We start from the raw sequence: 21,092 nt of genomic DNA, 5'->3' as shown, positions 1-21,092 counted from the left end.
TGTTAATATGGTGAAACTAGTTTTACAAGTTAGTTTACTTTTTTTTTAAGATTTTGTATTTGTTTTATTTGTTAATTCCCTTTCAATCAATTATTATTCATCTACAACTAGATTATTTACATGTGTTATTTTATATAACATTATGATTGAATCGATTAAAAACACTTGTTGAAATCCTTTTTTTATTTGTTGATATATATAATAAGGATACCACTATCTTTGCTTTTGATGTGCTTGATTTTCCAGGGGAGGGGGTGATTCCGAACTGAGGTTTTAAAATAAATCTGATCGGGTTAAATCTTTGAGATTTTCTTATCACCATACTATTTAAAAAAAAAAAAAGGTAAATAGTATTGTAATGTTTTGATTAAATTAAAATTGACAAATCAAACACATACATCATGCTTATGGATACATTTTAAGCTTATAATTGAATTTATATCTATATATAGCCATGGCGTTGTCAGTTTATTTTCGATTTATGAGTTTGACTGTCCATTTCGTATCTTTCGTCCCTCTTTTATATCTAGAATGAAACTATATTTCTAAACTTTTGATTGGTTTTCCTATCTATTATAACTGACTCCGCCTAAAAAAATGGCGGTAACTAACATTGCCTAACTACACATGATTTCATGGTTCATCTAGTAAGTAAGCTTCCCAAAGATATAACCTTTACCTACAAATTCAAGTCGTTTTTGCTTTTTAAGATGTATTCTTTAATGGTTTCATACACATACAAAAAAATTGTTCAGATACAATTTATTTCACAACATATCAACAATATTAAAAGAGTCCTCGATTGAATTGTTCTCAGTGATATTCCCCACACAGTTTTCCCTTCTTGGTCCCCAACATCCGTTCGTACCACAAACTTTGGAGCAGCGTTTTCTCGTTAAATCTGAAATGACAATTGTCAAATGAGTAATGGAGAAAAGAGACAAATTACGAGCTTTGCTGACCTTTTGCTAGAGTCCTTATTAATTCAAATACGTAATAAAAGATGAATTTTGGTCTGTTTTGTATGGTTATACTAGTATATCAACTCAATTTCCAAACAGTAATACACTTAGCGTAGAAACTAGTTAACAGATGTATTGATATCTATTTCAATTAAGGAATATACAGTATCAATCCGATGTAGCTCAGTTTATATATATGTACTAACTATTTATGGTTAATCATAGTCATATGGATTCTTAATTATATCAAATCAATTTTCAAACAGTTACAGATTTTATATATTGTGACTTGAATGGAGAGTTATCTCATTGGCACTCATACCACATCTTCCTTTATCAATTTGCATAAATATTTTTTGAACCCGAAATAAGTTATCACATGTATTGATATTTATTAGCATCTAAGGTCGATTTCTATCTGTCGCAGCTCAATTACAGTACATGTGTTAACTATTTTTTTTTTATTCAACGTCATATAAATAATAATGAATTCCAAATTAATGAGTACAGTAGCAATCGAAACATATGCCAAGAGTTAAAAACAAATCCTTCATCTTCTAGATTTCCAAGTATTCACATCCTTAACCATAGCAAAACATGGAGACTGGAAATGAAACTTCAGGTCAAAGTTCAACCGTTTTTGAGACTAAAACGAACGCACTATGACAAAGTTTTAATTAATTAAAAATCTTACCACATTCTAGTTTTGATCTGTTCTTTACAACTGTAGCTTGTTGTTCCTTTCGTCGGAATAGATTCGTAAATTTAACAGTATCAGCATAGCAAAGTCTATCATTGAAGGCTATTACAACATTTCCGTTTCGGATTCTCTTCAATGAAGATAGATTCAACGCTTCTATTGATGAATAGGCAACCGACAATGAAGCCCCTTGGTATCTGAAAGTAGATAATCACCCCATTGTTAGATTGGATTTTAATAAATGTATTCAAACAAATATTAAAAACTGGCATTAAATTGAAATATGTGTCATGGTTTCATCTGTTTTCCTTTATTAGAAAATATCTTTTATATAAATACATAGTTATGATGATTAACAGGAAATATTTAAATCAGTAACAACATATCAAAGATTGAAAAACATTAGTTGAACTTTTCTTATGTTTTGGCAATCAACATGTTTTATCCGTCGGAAAACTTAGAAGTTTAATATTTCAACAGTCAAGACTAGAATTTTTCCTTGTGAATCTGTTTCCAATAGTAAATAACACTGTAAACATATAATAACATGCATACCAACAAACTTGCACATGAAAGCTTGTTTTACCAGATATATTGTTAAACTATTATTTTTTTTTTACAACTTTGCAACAACAAAAACCATATAAATGATACCCTAAAAAAAACTACATTAACAGTAATACATAACTGTGGCTACTAAAATATGTCTCGCTTTTATCCATTTTGTTAGCATCACGTCAGTTTTGTAAATATTGTTTTTTTATTTGTTTAGTTTAGTTCTGGTCATGAAAGTAACAGTTGTTCTTTGACTGATGACTTTCGTTGTTCCCGCCCCTTTTACAAACCTTTTAGCTCCTCTTCCATAGATAGTGGTAAGATTTCCAAGAAAAGACAAGTCTTTGAAGTCTTTATGTTTACCCTGCACTACTAAAACACCAGTGATCTCCTTCACTGATTTGAATACCTCTAACTGGTACGGATGTAATGCAGGAATATTCAAATAGGGATCTCTGCAATAGATGACACAATTAAAAACATAAATTTATTTAAAAAGCAAAAAAAATAATAGAATAAATCTTAAAAGCAACAACACAAAAGCTTTAAAATTCCCATACTAGAAGACTTCCGTTTTTATATATTAGTGAAATGTCATAATGAATAATTGAGTTGAGAGTACGATCTCCAACATTAAACACAATTGTAACCAGTCAAACGAAAGAGATAGTACTTACCAAGTTTAACAGATTAAGAGGGAGGAAGTTCTTACCAAGTCAAAAACACGAGAAAGCAAATCAAACGAAGAAACCTAGTCAAACCAAGGTGCTAGCACTTACCCAGTGAAGCTAAGGAGACAATACGAACCCTAACAAAGGAGACAGTACGTAACTTGTCAAACAGAAGAGACAGTAAGTACCCTGTCAAACCAAGCAGACAGTAAGTACCCTGTCAAACCAAGGAGACACTAAGTACCTTGTCAAACCAATGAGACAGTACTTACCAAGTCCAAAGAAGACAGTACATACCCTGTCAAACCAAATTGCCAGTACTAACCTAACCAGACAAGGGAGACAGTACGTACCTTGTCAAACAAAGGAGACAGTAAGTACCCTGTCAAACCAAGGAGACAGAACATACTCTGTCAAACCAATGAGACAGTACTTACCAAGTCCAAAGGAGACAGTACTTACCAAGTCCAAAGAAGACAGTACATACCTTGTCAAACCAAATTGCCAGTACTAACCAAACCAGACAAAGGAGACAATACGTACCTTGTCAAACAAAGGAGACAGTACGACCCCTGTCAAACAAATGACAGAGTACGTACCTTGTCAAACAAAGGAGACAGTAAGTACCCTGTCAAACCTAGGAGACAGTAAGTACCCTGTCAAACCAATGAGACAGTACTTACCAAGTCCAAAGAAGACAGTACATACCTTGTCAAACCAAATTACCAGTACTAACCAAACCAGACAAAGGAGACAGTACGTACCTTGTCAAACAAAGGAGACAGTTCGAACCTTGTCAAAAAAAGGAGACAGTACGTACCTTGTGAAACAAAGGAGACAGTAAGTACCCTGTCAAACCAATGAGACAGTACTTACCAAGTCCAAAGGAGACAGTATGTACCAAGTCCAACAGAGACAGTATGTACCAAGTCCAACAGAGACAGTATGTACCAAGTCCAACAGAGACAGTACATACCTCGTCAAACCAAATTGCCAGTACTAACCAACCAGACAAAGGAGACAGTACGTACAAGGTCAAACCAAAGAGACAGTACGTACCAAGCAAACCCAAGTATACAATACCATGAATACGTACCATTTAAAACAAATAAGACAGAACGTACCCTGTCAGACCAAGGAGACACTACCTATCCTGTCAAATAAAGGAGACCGAAAAAATCCTACTTAGTAAACATGGTAAAGGAGACAGTACGTACCTTGTCAAACAAAGGAGACAGTAAGTACCCTGTCAAACCAATGAGACAGTACTTACCAAGTCCAAAGGAGACAGCATGTACCAAGTCCAACAGAGACAGTATGTACCAAGTCCAAAGAAGACAGTACATACCTTGTCAAACTAAATTGCCAGTACTAACCAAACCAGACAAAGGAGACAGTACGTACAAGGTCAAACCAAGGAGACAGTACGTACCAAGCAAACCCAAGTATACAATGCCATGAATACGTACCATTTAAAACAAATAAGACAGAACGTACCCTGTCAGACCAAGGAGACACTACCTATCCTGTCAAATAAAGGAGACCGAAAAAATCCTACTTAGTAAACATGGTAAAGGAGACAATATTTATCCTGCCAAAAAAAAAAACAGTACTATACATGTACTGAGCAAGGCAAGCAAAGGAGATCGTACTTACCCTTCAAATGTAGCTTCTACAACGTTAATATTCCCGATGATTTTTGTACAGCCGGTCAGCTTGACAAGGTTTGAGTTATTTATATAGTCTATATTATTAGTTTTACATTCTGAAATACAAAAAAGGATATAATTACGGAAAATGTTTCGAGTCTACTAAAAATTAAAAACCAATGTTATGTCCTTGAAATTATATAAGTTTTACACAAATCTCATATGACCTTTTGGTTAAAAATTCATCTTAGCGGATTAATGTTAAATAAATATCAAGTATTCTTGAAATTATTGCCACTGGGTTTCGGCTTGTAACAAGCAATTGAAATTTCCAGTAACAATGTATTGGGTATGATTGCAGTTACTAACACCATATACAATAAATACGCTGCATGTTTTTCCGTCAAATTAAACGGTAGATGAATATATGAAGATATCCGAATTAAATAGCTATCAAAGGTATCAGGCTTATAATTTAATACGCCAGACGCGTAAAGGTCATGATCAGTGAACAACCTTGTAATTGGTATTTTGATATTATTATAATCGACCTCAGTAATCGTTTGACATTAAGTTAACTTTTAAACACAATTAAAACTAATTTCACAGAGGATACTTACTGAAACACGAACTAGGACATGCAATTTGAAAATGGAAAACAAACCGTGATTACATTCTCACACCGGTATATTTATTCATAAAACAACATATTTTTGTTAATTGTTTGTTATAAATAATATAAGTAACAGTATTAGAATATAATTTTGGGAGTTTTCATGCAGACTTCTTATACGTTCAGGTATTTCACATCCAATTTTTTATGGAAATATTCTTTATAAAGCACAAAGGTGTCAGTATTCACCTCAAAAACTAACAAAACCTTTGAATAGACTTATTAAGAAGGGATATAGTTACGATACTGTTGTCAGGTCATTAAAGATTGCATATTTTGGCGTTAATATTGATTCACTTATAGGGTCTTTGCATCGGAACAAAACACATTTATTCAAAAACCAGTTGTTGGCATGACACGCGTTATGTTCTTCTCATATATGTTATGATGGTATGATACTAAACCCCTAACGGGAAGGATTGTGCCTGATGTTCATATGATGAAATCATAATCTTTCAGTCAGTTTAATTGAAGTCTGGAGCTGGCATGTCAGTTAACTGCTAGTAGTCCGTTGTTATTTATGTATTATTTTGTTTATTTTCTTTGGTTACATCTTCTGACATCAGACTCGGACTTCTCTTGAACTGAATTTTAATGTGCGTATTGTTATGCGTTTACTTTCTACATTGGCTAAAGGTATAGGGGGAGGGTTGAGATCTCACAAACATGTTAAACCCCGCCGCATTTTTGCGTCTGTCCCAAGTCAGGAGCCTCTGGCCTTTGTTAGTCTTGTATTATTTTAATTTTAGTTTCTTGTGTACAATTTGGAAATTAGTATGGCGTTCATTATCACTGAACTAGTATATATTTGTTTAGGGGCCAGCTGAAGGACGCCTCCGGGTGCGGGAATTTTTCGCTACATTGAAGACCTGTTGGTGACCTTCTGCTTTTGTTTTTTTCTATGGTCGGGTTGTTGTCTCTTGGGTACATTCCCCATTTCCATTCTCAATTTAATTTATTGATTTTGGCTAAACGTCCAGTTGTAAATAGTTTATGCATTTGCAGGACAGTTGAAGGTTTAAAAAAGAATGTTCATTGAATTATAAAAAATCACATTGTTCCTAAGTCATAGAACAATTTATAATATTTTTGTTAAGTTTTTTTTACTTTCTTTAAGTTTGATCGAATTAATCTCGTCATTGACTGACATGACTGATAGATGATGAAAAGACGCTCCAGCCTTAAGATGTCAACCAATGCAGTCATTACTCTGTTTCTCATGATTGTAATTAAAATTCGGGAACTAGCGATCCCGTAGCTCATATATATGATTGCTGACTAGTAACGTTCAAATTGATAGCTATACATTCCCGGTAAAAAAAGCTGCTAATTTTTATTCATTAAAAATAAAATCAAATAATTCATGACAGTCCGTAGTTTTTCTTCGGTTGGTTTTATCTTTTCGAAAATGTGGTCTATGAATTCTAACAAAACTGTTTGATACAAATTTTTCTGCAATATATGCGAATTTCGATAAGTTATGTCTAGTTGGAGTTGCTTGAGGTCGAAATATATCAAAATGCAAAACCCATTACAAATGTAAAGAGCTGCCCAAACAAAAAGGACTTTAAACTACAATACATGTTATCAAATTATTTTATGATTGATGTTTATTCCGTACATATTTTGACATATGCTTTAAATATATTACTGACCTTTCGCGTGTCCCTGTCCACTTTCTAACATTAACACAACAATCACCAATCGAATCATCATGATTACAACAAACTACTACGATCTACAAAATTGGATGATGACGTTTATTAAACAGACGTACGATTTTATAACCATAAAATTATGACGGATTGAAATACAATTCTACTGGTATTATTTTTTGTTATTCTTTGAAAGTTCATATTTCCTAACAACTCATGTCATTGGCGTCAAGTCTCACTAGGTATCAAAGATAATAGGATCAAATATGTGTGATTATTAGATGCTTATGAAATTTGCTGTTTGTAGTAAACTGTTATATATGGCGATAAAAAAAAAATATATACAAAGAACGTGTGTCACTTGCTGAGACAATTTTCCTTCTGGGTTTGGAATTAGAAGCATGATAAGCAAAACGTGTTTAAGGGCGTTTTTTCCTTTTATCGATGAAGGAAATTTTGCGGTTATAGCCATTTGGATGGAATGTCATAGTAAAGAGTCGCTTAATACGAATTGTAAGAGAACGTTAATACTGGTTTTTTTTATCAAAAGAATATTAATATTTGAAGTCAATATGTACGGGCGCCGAATGGAACTCTTGTGGTTTTGTACTCGAAATTCAATTTTGTACGGACAAAAGTGAGTTTTGTTCAACAAAAATGAGTTCAGTTTAACTAAATTTGTAGCATACTACAAATTTAAATTTTGTCTTACAAAATTATATTTCAGTGAACAAAAGTCAGTTTTGTCATGACAACATTCATTTTTGTAACACAGACTACTTTTATTACCTAAATTGAAAATTGGGCGACAAAAGTCAATTTTGTATGCAAATTGGTTTAGTTTGGATTCTGTGAACTAATTTGCATACAAAACTGAGATTTTTTCACAAAATTCAGTTTTGTGTTTATTTTTGTGTAGACAAAATTGAGTTTTGTCAAACAGAAGCGAAAATTTAACACAAAAGTGAATTTTGTGTCACAAAATTCATTTTTGTCACAAATGTCAATTTTGTGTCACTAGAGTCAATTTTGTATGCAAATAAGTTTATATGAAAAAAATGAATTTTGTCTACTAAAATGAATTTTGTCATCACAAAATTGAAGTTCTCATAAAACAAGTCTGTATCACATAGTTTTGTAAGACAAAAATGATTTTATTATGACAGAATTGAATTTTGTACAACACCACAAGAGTCCCAGTCGGCGCCCCGAAATTTATCACTAGTTGTGGCAAAAATGTTATTGGGTATAGTATCCCACTATAGAAGACGCAATATCTTAAATTTCGGGCATAAACGATAAATATATCCGATAAAACTTGGTGTTTTCTGTATTTACATGAAAAATCTTACCCATGAATCACCTACTACTCTCGAATTTTTCACATTTCGTGAAAGATCTAGACCGATTGTCATCTGTTTTAAAAAAAATCAAAGATGGAGGAAAACACCCGAGCCACCTTAAATCAGTTAGTTTGTTTGACAAAAAACTTTTGAGGTCAAATTATCAACCATTTAAGGATATAAAAGCAAAAAAGAAATTTAACTGAACAACTAACAAGAATGTGTCCCAAGTCCACGGATGGCCCATCCGCACTATCATTTCCTTTGTTCACTATACTATGAAAATTGGATAAAATCTCTTATTTTGGGATTAAAATTAGAAAAATTATATCATAGGGAACATGTTTACTAAGTTTCAAGTTGATTGGACTTCCACTTCATCAAAAACTACCTCGACCAAAAAGTTTAAGCTGAAGCGGTAAAGACGGACGAACGGACGGACGGACGGACGCACGAACGAACGAACGTACGATAGACGCACGCACAGACCAGAGACCATAATGCCCATAAATTGGCCAAAAAACAGCCTGGCTAATACTGAATAATCTTACCTGAGATAGTTGCAATTTTAGTTATAGTCGAATTACACAATATATCAACTGGTTATTTACAATAATATTTTGTTATTTAAATCTGCCAAGTTTCGGAACAGCTGAGCCTCAATACCTAAGGCTATTTATGTACATGTAAATTTAGAAAAGTTACAAACTCATTTCATTTATTAGCAGTGATTATTAATCCCACAAATTGTTGAAATTTTTGAATTGATTAAGTTCAATGGTACTTTTTGTCATGCATAATAAAATGTAAAGCAATTGTCGTTCTCATGTGGCTTAGAATATTACTTAAGATTAATTTCAAGAAAATATATTTCTCGTTTCAAGATTTGAAAGTGTTCTGTCAAGATCTTGAATAAAAGAGAAATTGATTATCTATCAGTTGCAGTATTTTACTTGCAAACAAAGTATTTAATAACGTATTATTTCAAAAAGATTAATATCGCCTCCTTTATAGGGAATTCCCTAAACTAAATGTACTTATAAGATAACAAAAAATCAGTTAGATCTAGACGAATGATATAATAAGAAACCTGAAATATCTATACTACAAATTTCAATCAACATATGCTTTTCATTCCTATCGTCAGTTGGCTTATATGGCTCTTAATTAGTATAGTCAATGCTAGAATTAGAAATAGGGTTTTATCAATTAGACAACACAAATGATCGGAAAAATATTTCTACGTCAAAATGATAATAAACCTCCTAATAAAGTGTTTTAATTTGTCATTAGTACAAATGTAAATGGGACCCGTGAAACATTATAGGTGTTAAAAGTCATTGACTCTTAATTTGATTCAGTAACCTAATTCTAGATAGCGATAGACTACTTATATGCTATCAATTACAAATTATGGGTCATCCACTCATAGATCGAAACAGAGAATTTGAATCCGGTATATTGCTTATCCAACCGAAACATTATTCATTTGCTAGACAATTAATTATTTCTCAGACTTATGACGATAAACCGAATTAAGGCAACAATAGTATACCGCTGTTCGAAAGTCATGAATCGATTGGGAGAAAACATATCCGGGTATTAACCCAAGACCGAGGGAAACACATCAACTATAAGAGGGAAACAACGAAACAACAGAAACACTAAAGTGCAACAAAAAACCAAACGACAATGTAACACACACAGAAACGAACTACAAGACAACAACTGCCATATTCTTGACTTGATACAGGATAATGTAAGAAAAAATGATGGGTTGAACCTGGTTTTGTGGCTAGCCAGACCGCGTACTTTTATGGCAATGTTAAATATAACACTAAAATGAGAACATTACTTACAGGACTACAGTACAAATAAATGCAAGAACATTCAGGACAGAGAAATACACAAATAACCAATAATACATTCGACATTCGACATGCTAATAGTTATCAAAGATACCATTCATACTTTTGCAAAGAGTAAATTTTTAACAAAAACATATAATATAATTGATATTCATGTCAACACCGAAGTGTTGACTAACCACAGAATAAAAACAAACACGTAAAACAACTTAGGGCAGCACATAAAAGTAGCACAATTATTAGGACGAATATGATCACCTACCGAATTATGTTATTTACCGGGTTCGTTATAATATGAGCAACGGATGCCACATGTGGAGCAAGATATGCACTTACCCTTCTTGAGCACCTGAGATCATTCCCAGTTTTTGGAGGAGTTCGTGTTGCTCATATCTTTAGTTTTCTACGTTGCGTCTTGCGTACTTTTATTTGACTGTTTGTCTTTTTCTATTTTAGTCATGGCGTTTTCAGTTTGTTTTCGATCTATAATTTTGAATGACTCTCTGGTATCTTTCGTCTGTCTTTTAAGGCCTTTTTTTTCTCTCACAATATTGAACACCTTATCCTTGTTCGAAGTGACGCCTTGTGATCTTTCAATGAACTTACTAAATGCATACCAGGAAAAATGACAAAATATAAAGGCAAAAGTAGTATACCGCTGTTCAAAACTCGTAAATCGATGGACAAAAAAACAAAATCGGGTTTACAAACTAAAACTGATGGAAACGTATTAAATATAAGAGGAGAACAACGACATTACATTAAAATGTAACACACACAGACACGGACTAAGCATTAGACACAATCCGATGAGAATAACAAATATAACATCAAAACCAAATACATGCATTTGGGATAGAAAAGTACCGTGACCCGTCTTATAGTAATGTGAATTCACGATGCCTCGATGCAATCCACCCCCCATCAATTGAAAACAAACATTGAAACGGTACAAATTTAGCAACGAAAATACAAATATGGCAAGAAGAACAACGCAAAAGCAAACGTGACACGCAGAGCAACTCAAAAGCAAACATGGCAAGCTGAGAATTTTAAAAGCAGACATGGCAAAAGGATCAGAGCAACGCCAAAGCAAACAGGAACATCGCAAAAGCAAACATGACAAGAAGAGCAATGCTAAAGCAAACAGACAAGAAAAACAACCCAAAAGCAAACCCAGAAAGAAGAGAAACGTACTCAAAGCAAACATGACAAAAAGAGCAAGGCACGCAAAGAAACATTTCAAGTAAAACAACTAAAAAGCAAACAGGTCCACAAAACACTACTCAGGAAACTTAATATTGAGTAACACAAACCCTCACAAATATCGTGGGTAACTCAGTGTTTCCATATATTTAAGCTTTTGCTGCTCCCTTATGTGAAAAAACGTTGTGTTGCTCATAGCAATGAAATAATAAGTCGCATTCGTCGTCTAGCGTACTCAATTATCAACATTTTATCTTTTCGGGGATTTTAGAATATAAAATTCGAAAAAAAGAATAACGGAGGGTGATTACACAAGTAGAATGCATGTATAAGTGTACTGGTTATAATTAATAAGTCAGTCTAATAACCCGTCTTTTTTTAAATCATTTTTAGACTTTGTGTTTATGCTGTTGTGTAACACCACTGTCTTCGTTTTGAGGGAGTGTTAGGCGCTCACTAAAATATTTAACCGCGCAACATTATCTTATCGGTCATTATACGGCGGTCCATAGTCTAGGACTTTCGTTGGTCACCGTTTGCCATAGTTGTTTTCATAAAAAAGAGTTAAAGGCTAAGTTTTGTCTTTTAGATATTATTCATATGACTTTTTAAGCATGCATATAGCCAATATGGACTTTCTAGTCATCGAAGGCAGGACTGTGAAATGTAGATAAGTATGATTATTCTGCGGTAGACAGTTGTCGCCTTGGTAAACAGGAAGTATTTAGTTCATTTGAAATGAAGATTTCTGATATTTAGATATGGGTTGTTTATTTTCCTGTAATAACGATCTACGATGTTCTACATACATTAGACTTGTCTGACATATTCAGCACTTCTTGGTATTGATTTATGCTTATTCTGACGAAGTAGATATGATAGGAATCTCGTCTAAGTTTGTCTAAGTATTTTTTCCCTTTCAATTTGGTGTTTTTTGTACAGAAATAGTATACTAGTACTTAGTTAATGTTAAAAGATTTCTATTTGAATTATAAGCTAGATGATAAGTGGACGAACATTGCATTGAAATATCTCATACAGAACGAAATTCAAACTCGATCTGTGACTTCCTATCATTCTATATCAATAACTTATCAAACATGACAAATGAAGTAGGCATTATAGGAAAAAGAGCAGAAATGTAAGCGGACAGACCCATGGATTTATTGTGCGCCTATTGCTAGTTAGTTGAGAGGAAAACACAACATATCCACAATTGTGACAGTAAAGCAGGATCGATTTCGTTCATATTTCTGAGCAGTTTTTGTGTCAGTTGTTTTCTTCTTTTAGTTGATGAGTGTCCGTCGGTTTTTAGTGTGTAACCCGGATTTGTTTTCACTTAATCAATTGATGACCATTGAACAACGGTTTATACTACTGTTTCCTTTATGCTGTACCCATATTTTGACTATTTAATTTATTATGTCTGTTTTGTTCATGCATCATTGTACATATAACGGAATTTAATGAGACTGTCGTACAAGTGAGAGGTTTGGCACTATAAAACCAGGTTCAATCCACCATGTTCTATATTTGAAAATGCCTGTACCAAGTCAGGAATATGACAGTTGTTGTCCATTCCTTTGTCTTATATTTGATGCTTTTCCCTCAGTTTTTGTTTGTAACCCGGGTTTGTTTTTTTTCTCTATCGATTTATGAATTTCGAACAGCGGTATACTACTGTTGCCTTTATCTGTCGTTTGATTTTTCCATGTGATTAGGGACTTTCCGATTGAATTCTCTTCGGAGTTCAATATTTTTGTGATTTTACTTTTTATTTATAGTAATAATAAAAATGAACAAAAGAACTAAAGCTACTGCCGGACTTGCGTCGGGATAAGAAGTTGAAATACATTGAATTCACAATAAGACAATTATGGTGCAAAGTTGCCCTTACGTTGTATCATTCAAATTTCGTTTACTATTTGAAGTGTAAATTTGAGTTGGAGAAACAGAATTCTTGCCCTTTAGGGATCAACTCATTTCTCATTTATTGCTTAACAGTTAATTATACTACGATAATACTTTGCGTTACCCTGACACACCGCATAGTGTAGATACAAACCCCTTTAAACTGATACATAAAAAATTAATGCCAACCAGACAGGCAATTATGTTTCCTTTGTTTATATTGTAATGGTTTGCTGATGACAATTTATAAAACTTATATGAACAAAGAATGACGAATATATAAAACTTCACGGCAAATAAAATAGGAAAAGTCCTTATCTAACTATGAAAACATATATCATGAATTCGTTCTGAAGTTTTGGGTTCAGTAAAAGCTATAAAACAAATGACCAAATATGAAAACAAAATTCAAATGAAGTGTTGACTTAATAGATATAACAACTACTAAAATTCATTAATGATACCAGGTTTAATGCAACATATCAATTGCTATGATTGTCTTCACATATAGTATTACAAGATTTGATGACAATGAAATATGGAAAAAAAAACGGTCTATTTTCTTTCAACTCGAATAAAAAAGAACGTCGAAATGTGAATAAAAAATAAAATCCATTACCAACTAATGACGCGAAATCATATTAAATTTTCCTAAACAAATTGCATTTACTTTACATACCCTTTATGTTAGATGAACGTAGTAACCACGTTTTAAATGGTATAAAGTTAAAAATTCTATACAAACGTATACTTTGGCCTTTTTAACTTATTTAATACAAGTGTCACTGATAAGTATTTTGTAGACGAAACTCGCGAACAAATTTAGTGTTATCCTGGTTTTTTAAAAAAAAAGGTTAAATAAATTCAGAAATTATTGCGTGCATTCATTATTGCGATTTAGTCATTTAAGACTAAAATGTGATTATAATTTTTGCGAAATTGAGAAAAATCCCGTTTAGTTCATATCAAAAATTTTAAAATTCGAGCTTAAATTATTGCGATTATAACCCTGTCGCAATTTCGTAATAATAAAAACGACACAATAAATTCTTAATATACGGTATTCGTTTAACATGTTTTTGAGATCACATTATCAATATAACTTACTTCAACGTTTACAATTCTAATTCCTATGACCACACTACTATGTGTCGTATGACTATATATTTGTAAAATCAAGGAAATGTCTCTTTTTATTCAAAGATGAATGATAAAGAAATATTGCTCTTTATTTTTTGTAGTTATTGAAAAAACATGCATTTATTAATACTTCAATCAAATTGTGTCTGTATATGTAGGCGTCTGCAATACAAAGGTTTTCGTATGTTTGTGACAAAATTAAATTAATTTTGCTAATTAAAAAGCAACATATTGTACACTTTCAACTTCAGACCTTATTTCTAATTAATTTTACTTTCATACAATCGAAATGTCTGTCGATTGATACAAAAATTTCACATTTGTAAAATATTAATTAAATTAACAATCGGTGTCAAAAGAAATAGGTTCATGTACTTTTATTGATTGCATTAACCGCAACATTTTTCTAAAAGCATTTAATGTAATAAAAATGACATCTGAATCATGTAGATAAGTAATAAAATGAACAAACAATATCTGTAGTATAAAAAATTATTTCTTCTCGTATTCGATTATAGTACATGCACTTTACTTTACTTACATGCGCGTCTGGCGTATTAAATAAAAGCCTGGTACCTTTGATAACTAATTATAGCATAATAGTTATAGCACAACATTTGCACTTAGTTGTAGTTACTATATAATGAATGCAAATGTGGTTTTCGAAACAAACAACTAAACAATTAAATAATCTCAATTGATTTTAATTCCTATGACGAAACTTCAATAAAACCAAATACGAACTAAGATTCAAGCCAATAGTTGAACAATAAGGTAAAAACATGATACATTCTGTACTGCCACAAAACGAGAAAATACATATGACAAAAGTCAAATAAAATATTTTTTTGTATTTCTACAGAAATATTCTTTGTAAAACTTCAGACCTTATTTCTAATTAATTTTACTTTCACAGGTTTCATACAATTGAAAGGTCTCGATTGAAATCAAAATTTTACATTTTTACAATATGAATTCAATTAACAATCGGTGTCAAAATAAAATAGGTTCGTGTACTTTTATTGATTGCATCAACCGCAACATTGTTTAGCAGTGAATGTAAGAATGTAAATGACATCTGAATCATGTAGACCAGTAAAAAATGAACAAACAATATCAGAAGTATAAAAATTATTTCTTCTCGTAGTCTAATATAGTACATGCACTTTACTTTACTTACATGCGCGTCTGGCGTATCAAATAAAAGCCTGGTACCTTTGATGACTAATTATAGCATAATAGTTATAGCACAACATTTGCTAGTTGTAGTTACTATATAATTAATGCACAGGTGGTTTTCGAAACAAATAACTAAACAAATAATCCAAATTGGTTTTAATTCCTATGACCAAACTTCAACAAAACCATATACGAACTAAGATTCAAGCCAATAGTTGAACAATAAGGTTAAAACATAATACATTCTGTACTGCCACAAAACAAGAAAATAGTTTATGTATTTCTCCAGAAATATTCTTTGTTAAACTTCAAAATTATTTCTAATTAATTCTATTTTCCTACAATCGAAATGGCTATCGATTGACATTAAAATTTCACATTTTTACAATTGTTAACTAAATTAACAATCGTTGTCAAAAGAAATAGGTTCATGTACTTTTATTGATTGCATTAACCGCAACATATTTTTTTTTATAAAGCAGTGAATGTAACAAAACAATGACATCTGAATCATGTAGATTAGTCAGTAATGACGGTTTAAAAAAAATGAACAAACAATATATCAGCAGTATAAAAAGTTCTTTATCGATTATAGTACATGCACTTAATTCAGATCAACGTAGTTATAGCACACATTTTTACTAAAAGATAATTAATTCAAAAGTGGTTGAAGAAACAAAACAAGTGAAACTGCGAGCTACTGCTCACTGATGATACCCCCGCCGCAAGTGGATAATTTTAGTAGTGTAAAAATATGCAAGTGTTCGGTAAACAGGAAGTTGTTGAATGATGAATCCGAAAATGCATTACACGGTATAGCTGACTTGTATAAATCCTGAAACCAAATTTCAGAAATCCTTGTATAGTAATTCCTGAGAAAAATGTGACGACAATTTTCAACTTGGCTATCATATGTAAAATCATACAAGTGTTCGGTAAACAGGAAGTTGTCGAGTGATGAATCTAAAAACGCATCACACAGTATTGCAGACTTATATAAACCCTGAAACCAAATTTCAGAAATCCTTGTATTGTAGTTCCTGAGAAAAATGTGACAAAAATTTTCAACTTGGTTATCATGTGTAAAATAATACAAGTGTTCGTTAAACAGGAAGTTGTCGAGGGATGAATCTGAAAACGCATCACACGGTATAGCTGACTTATATCAAGTCTGAAACCAAATATCAGAAATCCTGGTAGTGCAGTTCCTGAGAAAAATGTGACGAAAAATTTTCAACTTGGCTATCAGGTGTAAAAATGATACAAGTGTTCGGTAAACAGGAAGTTGTCGAGTAATGAATCTGAAAACGCATCACACAGTATAGCTGACTTATATCAAGCCTGAAACCGAATTTCAGAAATCCTGGTAGTGTAGTTCCTGAGAAAAATGTGACGAAAAATATTCATGGGACGGACGGACTGACTGACAGACTGACGGACTGATGGACTGACGGAAGGACAGACAGAGGTAAAACAGTATACCCCCTTTTTTTCAAAGCGGGGGTATAACAACTAAATAAATAATGGCAATTGGGTTGAAATTTAAACTATGACGATACAAGCTAATAGTTAACCAATAAGATAAACGTGATATATTATGTACTGCCGCAAAAACAAATAAATTAAAAAGACAAAAGGCAAATAAAACAATTATATCAAAAGGACATTCAAAATTAAAAGTCGAAAAAACAAACTGACAAAGCCATGGCAAAAACATTCAACAGCATTAAAACAAACTGACAAAGCCATGGCAAAAACATTCAACAGCAGTAAAACAAACTGACAAAGCCATGGCAAAAACATTCAACAGCAGTATATAGTTGCCTAAAAAACAAACCGACAAAGCCATGGCAAAAACATCCAACAGCAGTATATAGTTGTCTAAAAAACAAACCGACAAAGTCATGGCAAAAACATTCAACAGCAGTATATAGTTAATTTGTCTAAAAAACGACCAAAACAAAAACAACTGTATACAAAGCATTACATAGAAACCAAAACTTAGGTACACGAAGCACACCAGGTTGGAATAACTACCTTTAATTATTGCCCCACCAGGTGTTGTTCTAGATACGTTAACTGAGTGGAGGGTGATTAGTAGACACAAAGTTAATTTCAATCTGCATGTTCATCACTATTATATGTCATCAGAAGACCGATGTTCTGTTTGTAAATGTTTCTACAACAAACTTGATGAAAATTTTTCATACAGGTAAATTAGTGACAATTTTATTACCCTTCGGCACGCAACATGAAGATATATATTTTCCTACAGATAACTTGAGCGAATTATAAGGTTGAGAGCAAGTTCTGTTTATCTGAGAATAGTTATAGTGCTGAAATTTTTTTAAATCCAACATGTCCAAGGAGGTGTTTAGATACTTCCAATCTCTCAGCCTCAGTCAATCGATTGCACATATTGGGGCATGATGTATTTACACTTATTTCGAAAAGTTGCAACCTCGTATCTGTTCACACTATGCAGACCTATATACCATAATAGTTGTTTGGACTGACACTTTAACGATTGTTGCAAGTTGACCGTGTTTGGATTTGCATGTTTGGCGATTAATGCATATCAAGAGACGTTTATATACTGTCTATCAAAAGACTGAACTTCAAGGCAATTTCCAGAAGGGGAAGTTCATAAAAGTGACATAGTCAAACACTATCATCAACGGAACAAGCGACAGTGGTTAATAGTTCCGTTATATTGATGAAATTGTGTAAGCAACCTAAACAGACATGATATGTAAATGTGACAATTGGAATCGAGCAGTCAAAACTGTTAATATACATCACAGACACACACATATTTGATTAATTATTTCTACATCTATCCAAAACAATCTAACAAAGACGTCGACAAAAAGGTGCAGTAAGACTCATCATTAGTGTAAATGAGACACATCACCATTAAAACTAAAGGAATTTGTGGTTGATAGTACATACCGTATATAGTAATAACTCTCTCGATAAATTGATGATTATAAAAATAGAAATGCAATGATATGATGATTTAAACAACACCTTAAAACCTTTTGTGTACGAATCGCACCTCGGAATACCTGAATCTACTACTGCCTAAAATAAACAAAGAAAGTACTCAGCGAAAACTAGAAAACCCTGTTGCAAAATTGAATGCTGGGACAATTGACAATGTATCTACTTTAAAATGCATTCAATGCAGTTAATTGTAAAGACATGTTTGTGGTTTGAAACTTGCATTACGATTCCCATTTTATCATCAAATTTATGCTGATATCGCCGATTTCACGTTTTATTGGGTGTACGTTAACAGTTTATTTGCTTAAAGTTGTTAGTGTTCTATGTTGTGTCTTATGTACTTATATTGGTCGGTTTGTCTTTTTATTTTTTAGCCATGGGGTTGTTAGTTATTTTATTTTATATTTTTGAATTTGAATGTCCCTCTAGTATCTTCCCCCTTGTTAATCGGTGATTGTTTTCCACACTTTAGTTAACCTGAGTTGATGTCAAAAACAAGACAAACATAAAACAGATCAAACACTTATTGACGGCTGCATTGGTGCCAAAATCAAGTCTAAGAGCAAATATTACATGCAAAAAATAATGAGGACTTGTTGATGTGGTATGAATACTAACATGCTTTGTACTAGAATGCAATGATGAACTCAATTGTTTAACGTTCAATATATCAAGGAAGTAGTCACAAATTAATTTATATAAGTGTAACTCCAAGCTCAAGCCTACCTTTCCTTGCTTTAATTCATAATGCCCCAACAATGTGTGTTCATAATTTCATTTTTTTTTCTTTTATCTAGATACACACGAGATATGGGGTTGGAAACAAACTGACATGACAGTATTGTATATTAGATAAATTATCCCAGTTTCCTGGCAAATTTTTAGCGAAGGAAATGGGTTAATTTGTGTCCATGTCAGTGGGTTACTCAATTTGAAAAGCAATTTTTCAAATTGCATTTTGCAGGTTAATGACCAATCATTTGTGGTTTCAAATAAAAAGACCTAATCACAACCTAATACATGTCAACTAAGCAAAAGATTCATAGTCAATATAGAGACCATGACTGAGGAGATAGGGCAATATAACTTTAAACTAGCATAATTAAAATCTTATACATGTATATAAAGCAAAAGTTTCAAAGTCCATAAACCATGACTAAGGGGCGACAAATAATCTCCATAGAAGTGAGATGAGCCAATTTTTAAACAACCACACACCAAATATCAGTGACCTTCCTGTAGCAGTTCTCCATTAACTGACTACTTTATACAAATATCTTAACATGTAGCCAAGCAAATTGCTGATTGCATAGGTTCTGCTTTATCCCTTTTGAGGACCTGAGATGAACCATGAGTTTTGGTGGGGTTGTTGATGCTCATCCATAGTTCTCTGCATAGTAATTTGTGTACTTTTTGTCTTTTTGGCAATTTTCACTCAAGGCATGGTCAGTTTGTTTCCGATAGTTTAGATATCATTTTGGTATCTTTGGCCTCTTTTTTTTTATGAAAACGGATTTATGTTTTATTTTTTATATTTTTTCAAGGAATACATTGGTATAAATAATTGATTAATGAGAAACTTATAGGACTGATTTTGCTTGTTAAATGGACCCCACTTGCAGTTGATTTATTCATACAGATTTTATTTTCGTTTTTATTTCAAAAAAAAATAAATCTATAGTCATTTATCTTTGACAAATAATTTACAGCATAATTTCAGGTAGAGTATATCAAAAGTTACAGGTTAATACATATAATCATTTTAAAATTAACATTACATTATAACAAACATCTAAAATACTTTTAAGTTCAAGAAGTGTGGTTTGAGTATTGTTGTGTTATAAATTGTCTGCTCAATTATTAGCTTTTCAAAATTTTGGCATAAAAGTGGTGGCATCATCTAAAACTCAGTCCTTAATTTTAATCATTCATCATGGAGAAATAATGTACAGCATAATTTTATGTTGGGAATGGATTCCAACTAAAATATTGTCCTTGCATTTAAATGTTTAATGATAATGATAGTTGTCAATCATACAGGTATTGAATCAGTTTTCATACGCACTCAATGAAAATAACTGAAAAAGAAGCAATTTTAAGGTGGTACCCAACACTTTAACTAAAATTAATTTGGCTCGTTTAATTTTCTTAACATTTTGACAAAGTATTTACTTTGACCCTTTTACAAAAATATAAAAATTTCAAAAAATTTGAACCAACAGTTTTATCAGAAAAAATACACTGGTTATATAGCAGTTTGGCAAATACTTATTTTGATCATTGAGAAGCGTAATATTCCCTTAACAACACAACGTAATTAAAACGTTTAGCTGATTTTACAGAGTTATCTCCCTGTAGTGTTAGGTACCACCTTAAAAAGATTATGACATACTGTACATGCTTAAGGATGTACTTAGGTGAGGTTGGGTGAAAATTAATAAATCAAGAATTTGAAATTGATACTATAAGCTGGTAGAGAATTCATTAAGGATAAAAAATAAGCTAAAAATATGGATAGGTCATGGACCTCCTTTTCGAGATATTTTAGATTTAAAATATGGTGGGAAAATGCTG

At 32.3% G+C, this 21,092-nt stretch overlaps 1 protein-coding gene across 2 annotated transcripts; it reads right to left on the bottom strand.

The window, feature by feature from the left end:
• Nucleotides 1–695: 695 nt before the first annotated feature.
• On the bottom strand, nucleotides 696–14,389 carry LOC139503021 (epidermal growth factor receptor-like). Of its 2 annotated transcripts, none has more exons than XM_071292687.1 (6): nucleotides 14,301–14,389; nucleotides 6,866–6,948; nucleotides 4,545–4,653; nucleotides 2,508–2,672; nucleotides 1,657–1,859; nucleotides 696–901 (listed from the first exon to the last, which is right to left on the bottom strand). In XM_071292687.1, the coding sequence occupies exons 2-6, from the start codon at nucleotides 6,924–6,926 to the stop codon at nucleotides 768–770; spliced, it is 672 nt and encodes a 223-aa protein (XP_071148788.1). In that variant the 5' UTR covers nucleotides 6,927–6,948; nucleotides 14,301–14,389; the 3' UTR covers nucleotides 696–767. The 2 variants fall into 2 exon arrangements, with proteins under 2 accessions (XP_071148788.1, XP_071148789.1); XM_071292688.1 differs by lacking the exon at nucleotides 14,301–14,389 and adding an exon at nucleotides 8,760–8,842.
• Between the last annotated feature and the right edge of the window lie 6,703 nt (nucleotides 14,390–21,092).

The sequence above is a fragment of the Mytilus edulis genome, chromosome 14 (assembly GCF_963676685.1).
Source record: "Mytilus edulis chromosome 14, xbMytEdul2.2, whole genome shotgun sequence".
NCBI classification, from domain to species: Eukaryota; Metazoa; Mollusca; class Bivalvia; order Mytilida; family Mytilidae; genus Mytilus; species Mytilus edulis.
This window is presented reverse-complemented; position numbering and strand designations above follow the sequence as displayed.

Coding starts and splice junctions, on each gene's coding strand:
- LOC139503021 (XM_071292687.1), bottom strand. CDS start 6,926: ATGATGATTCGATTGGTGATTGTTGTGTTAATGTTAGAAAGTGGACAG. Junction 2,673..4,544: donor GTAGAAGCTACATTTGAAGG/GTAAGTACGATC, acceptor CATCTATTGCAG/AGATCCCTATTTGAATATTC. Junction 902..1,656: donor CAGATCAAAACTAGAATGTG/GTAAGATTTTTA, acceptor TTGTCATTTCAG/ATTTAACGAGAAAACGCTGC.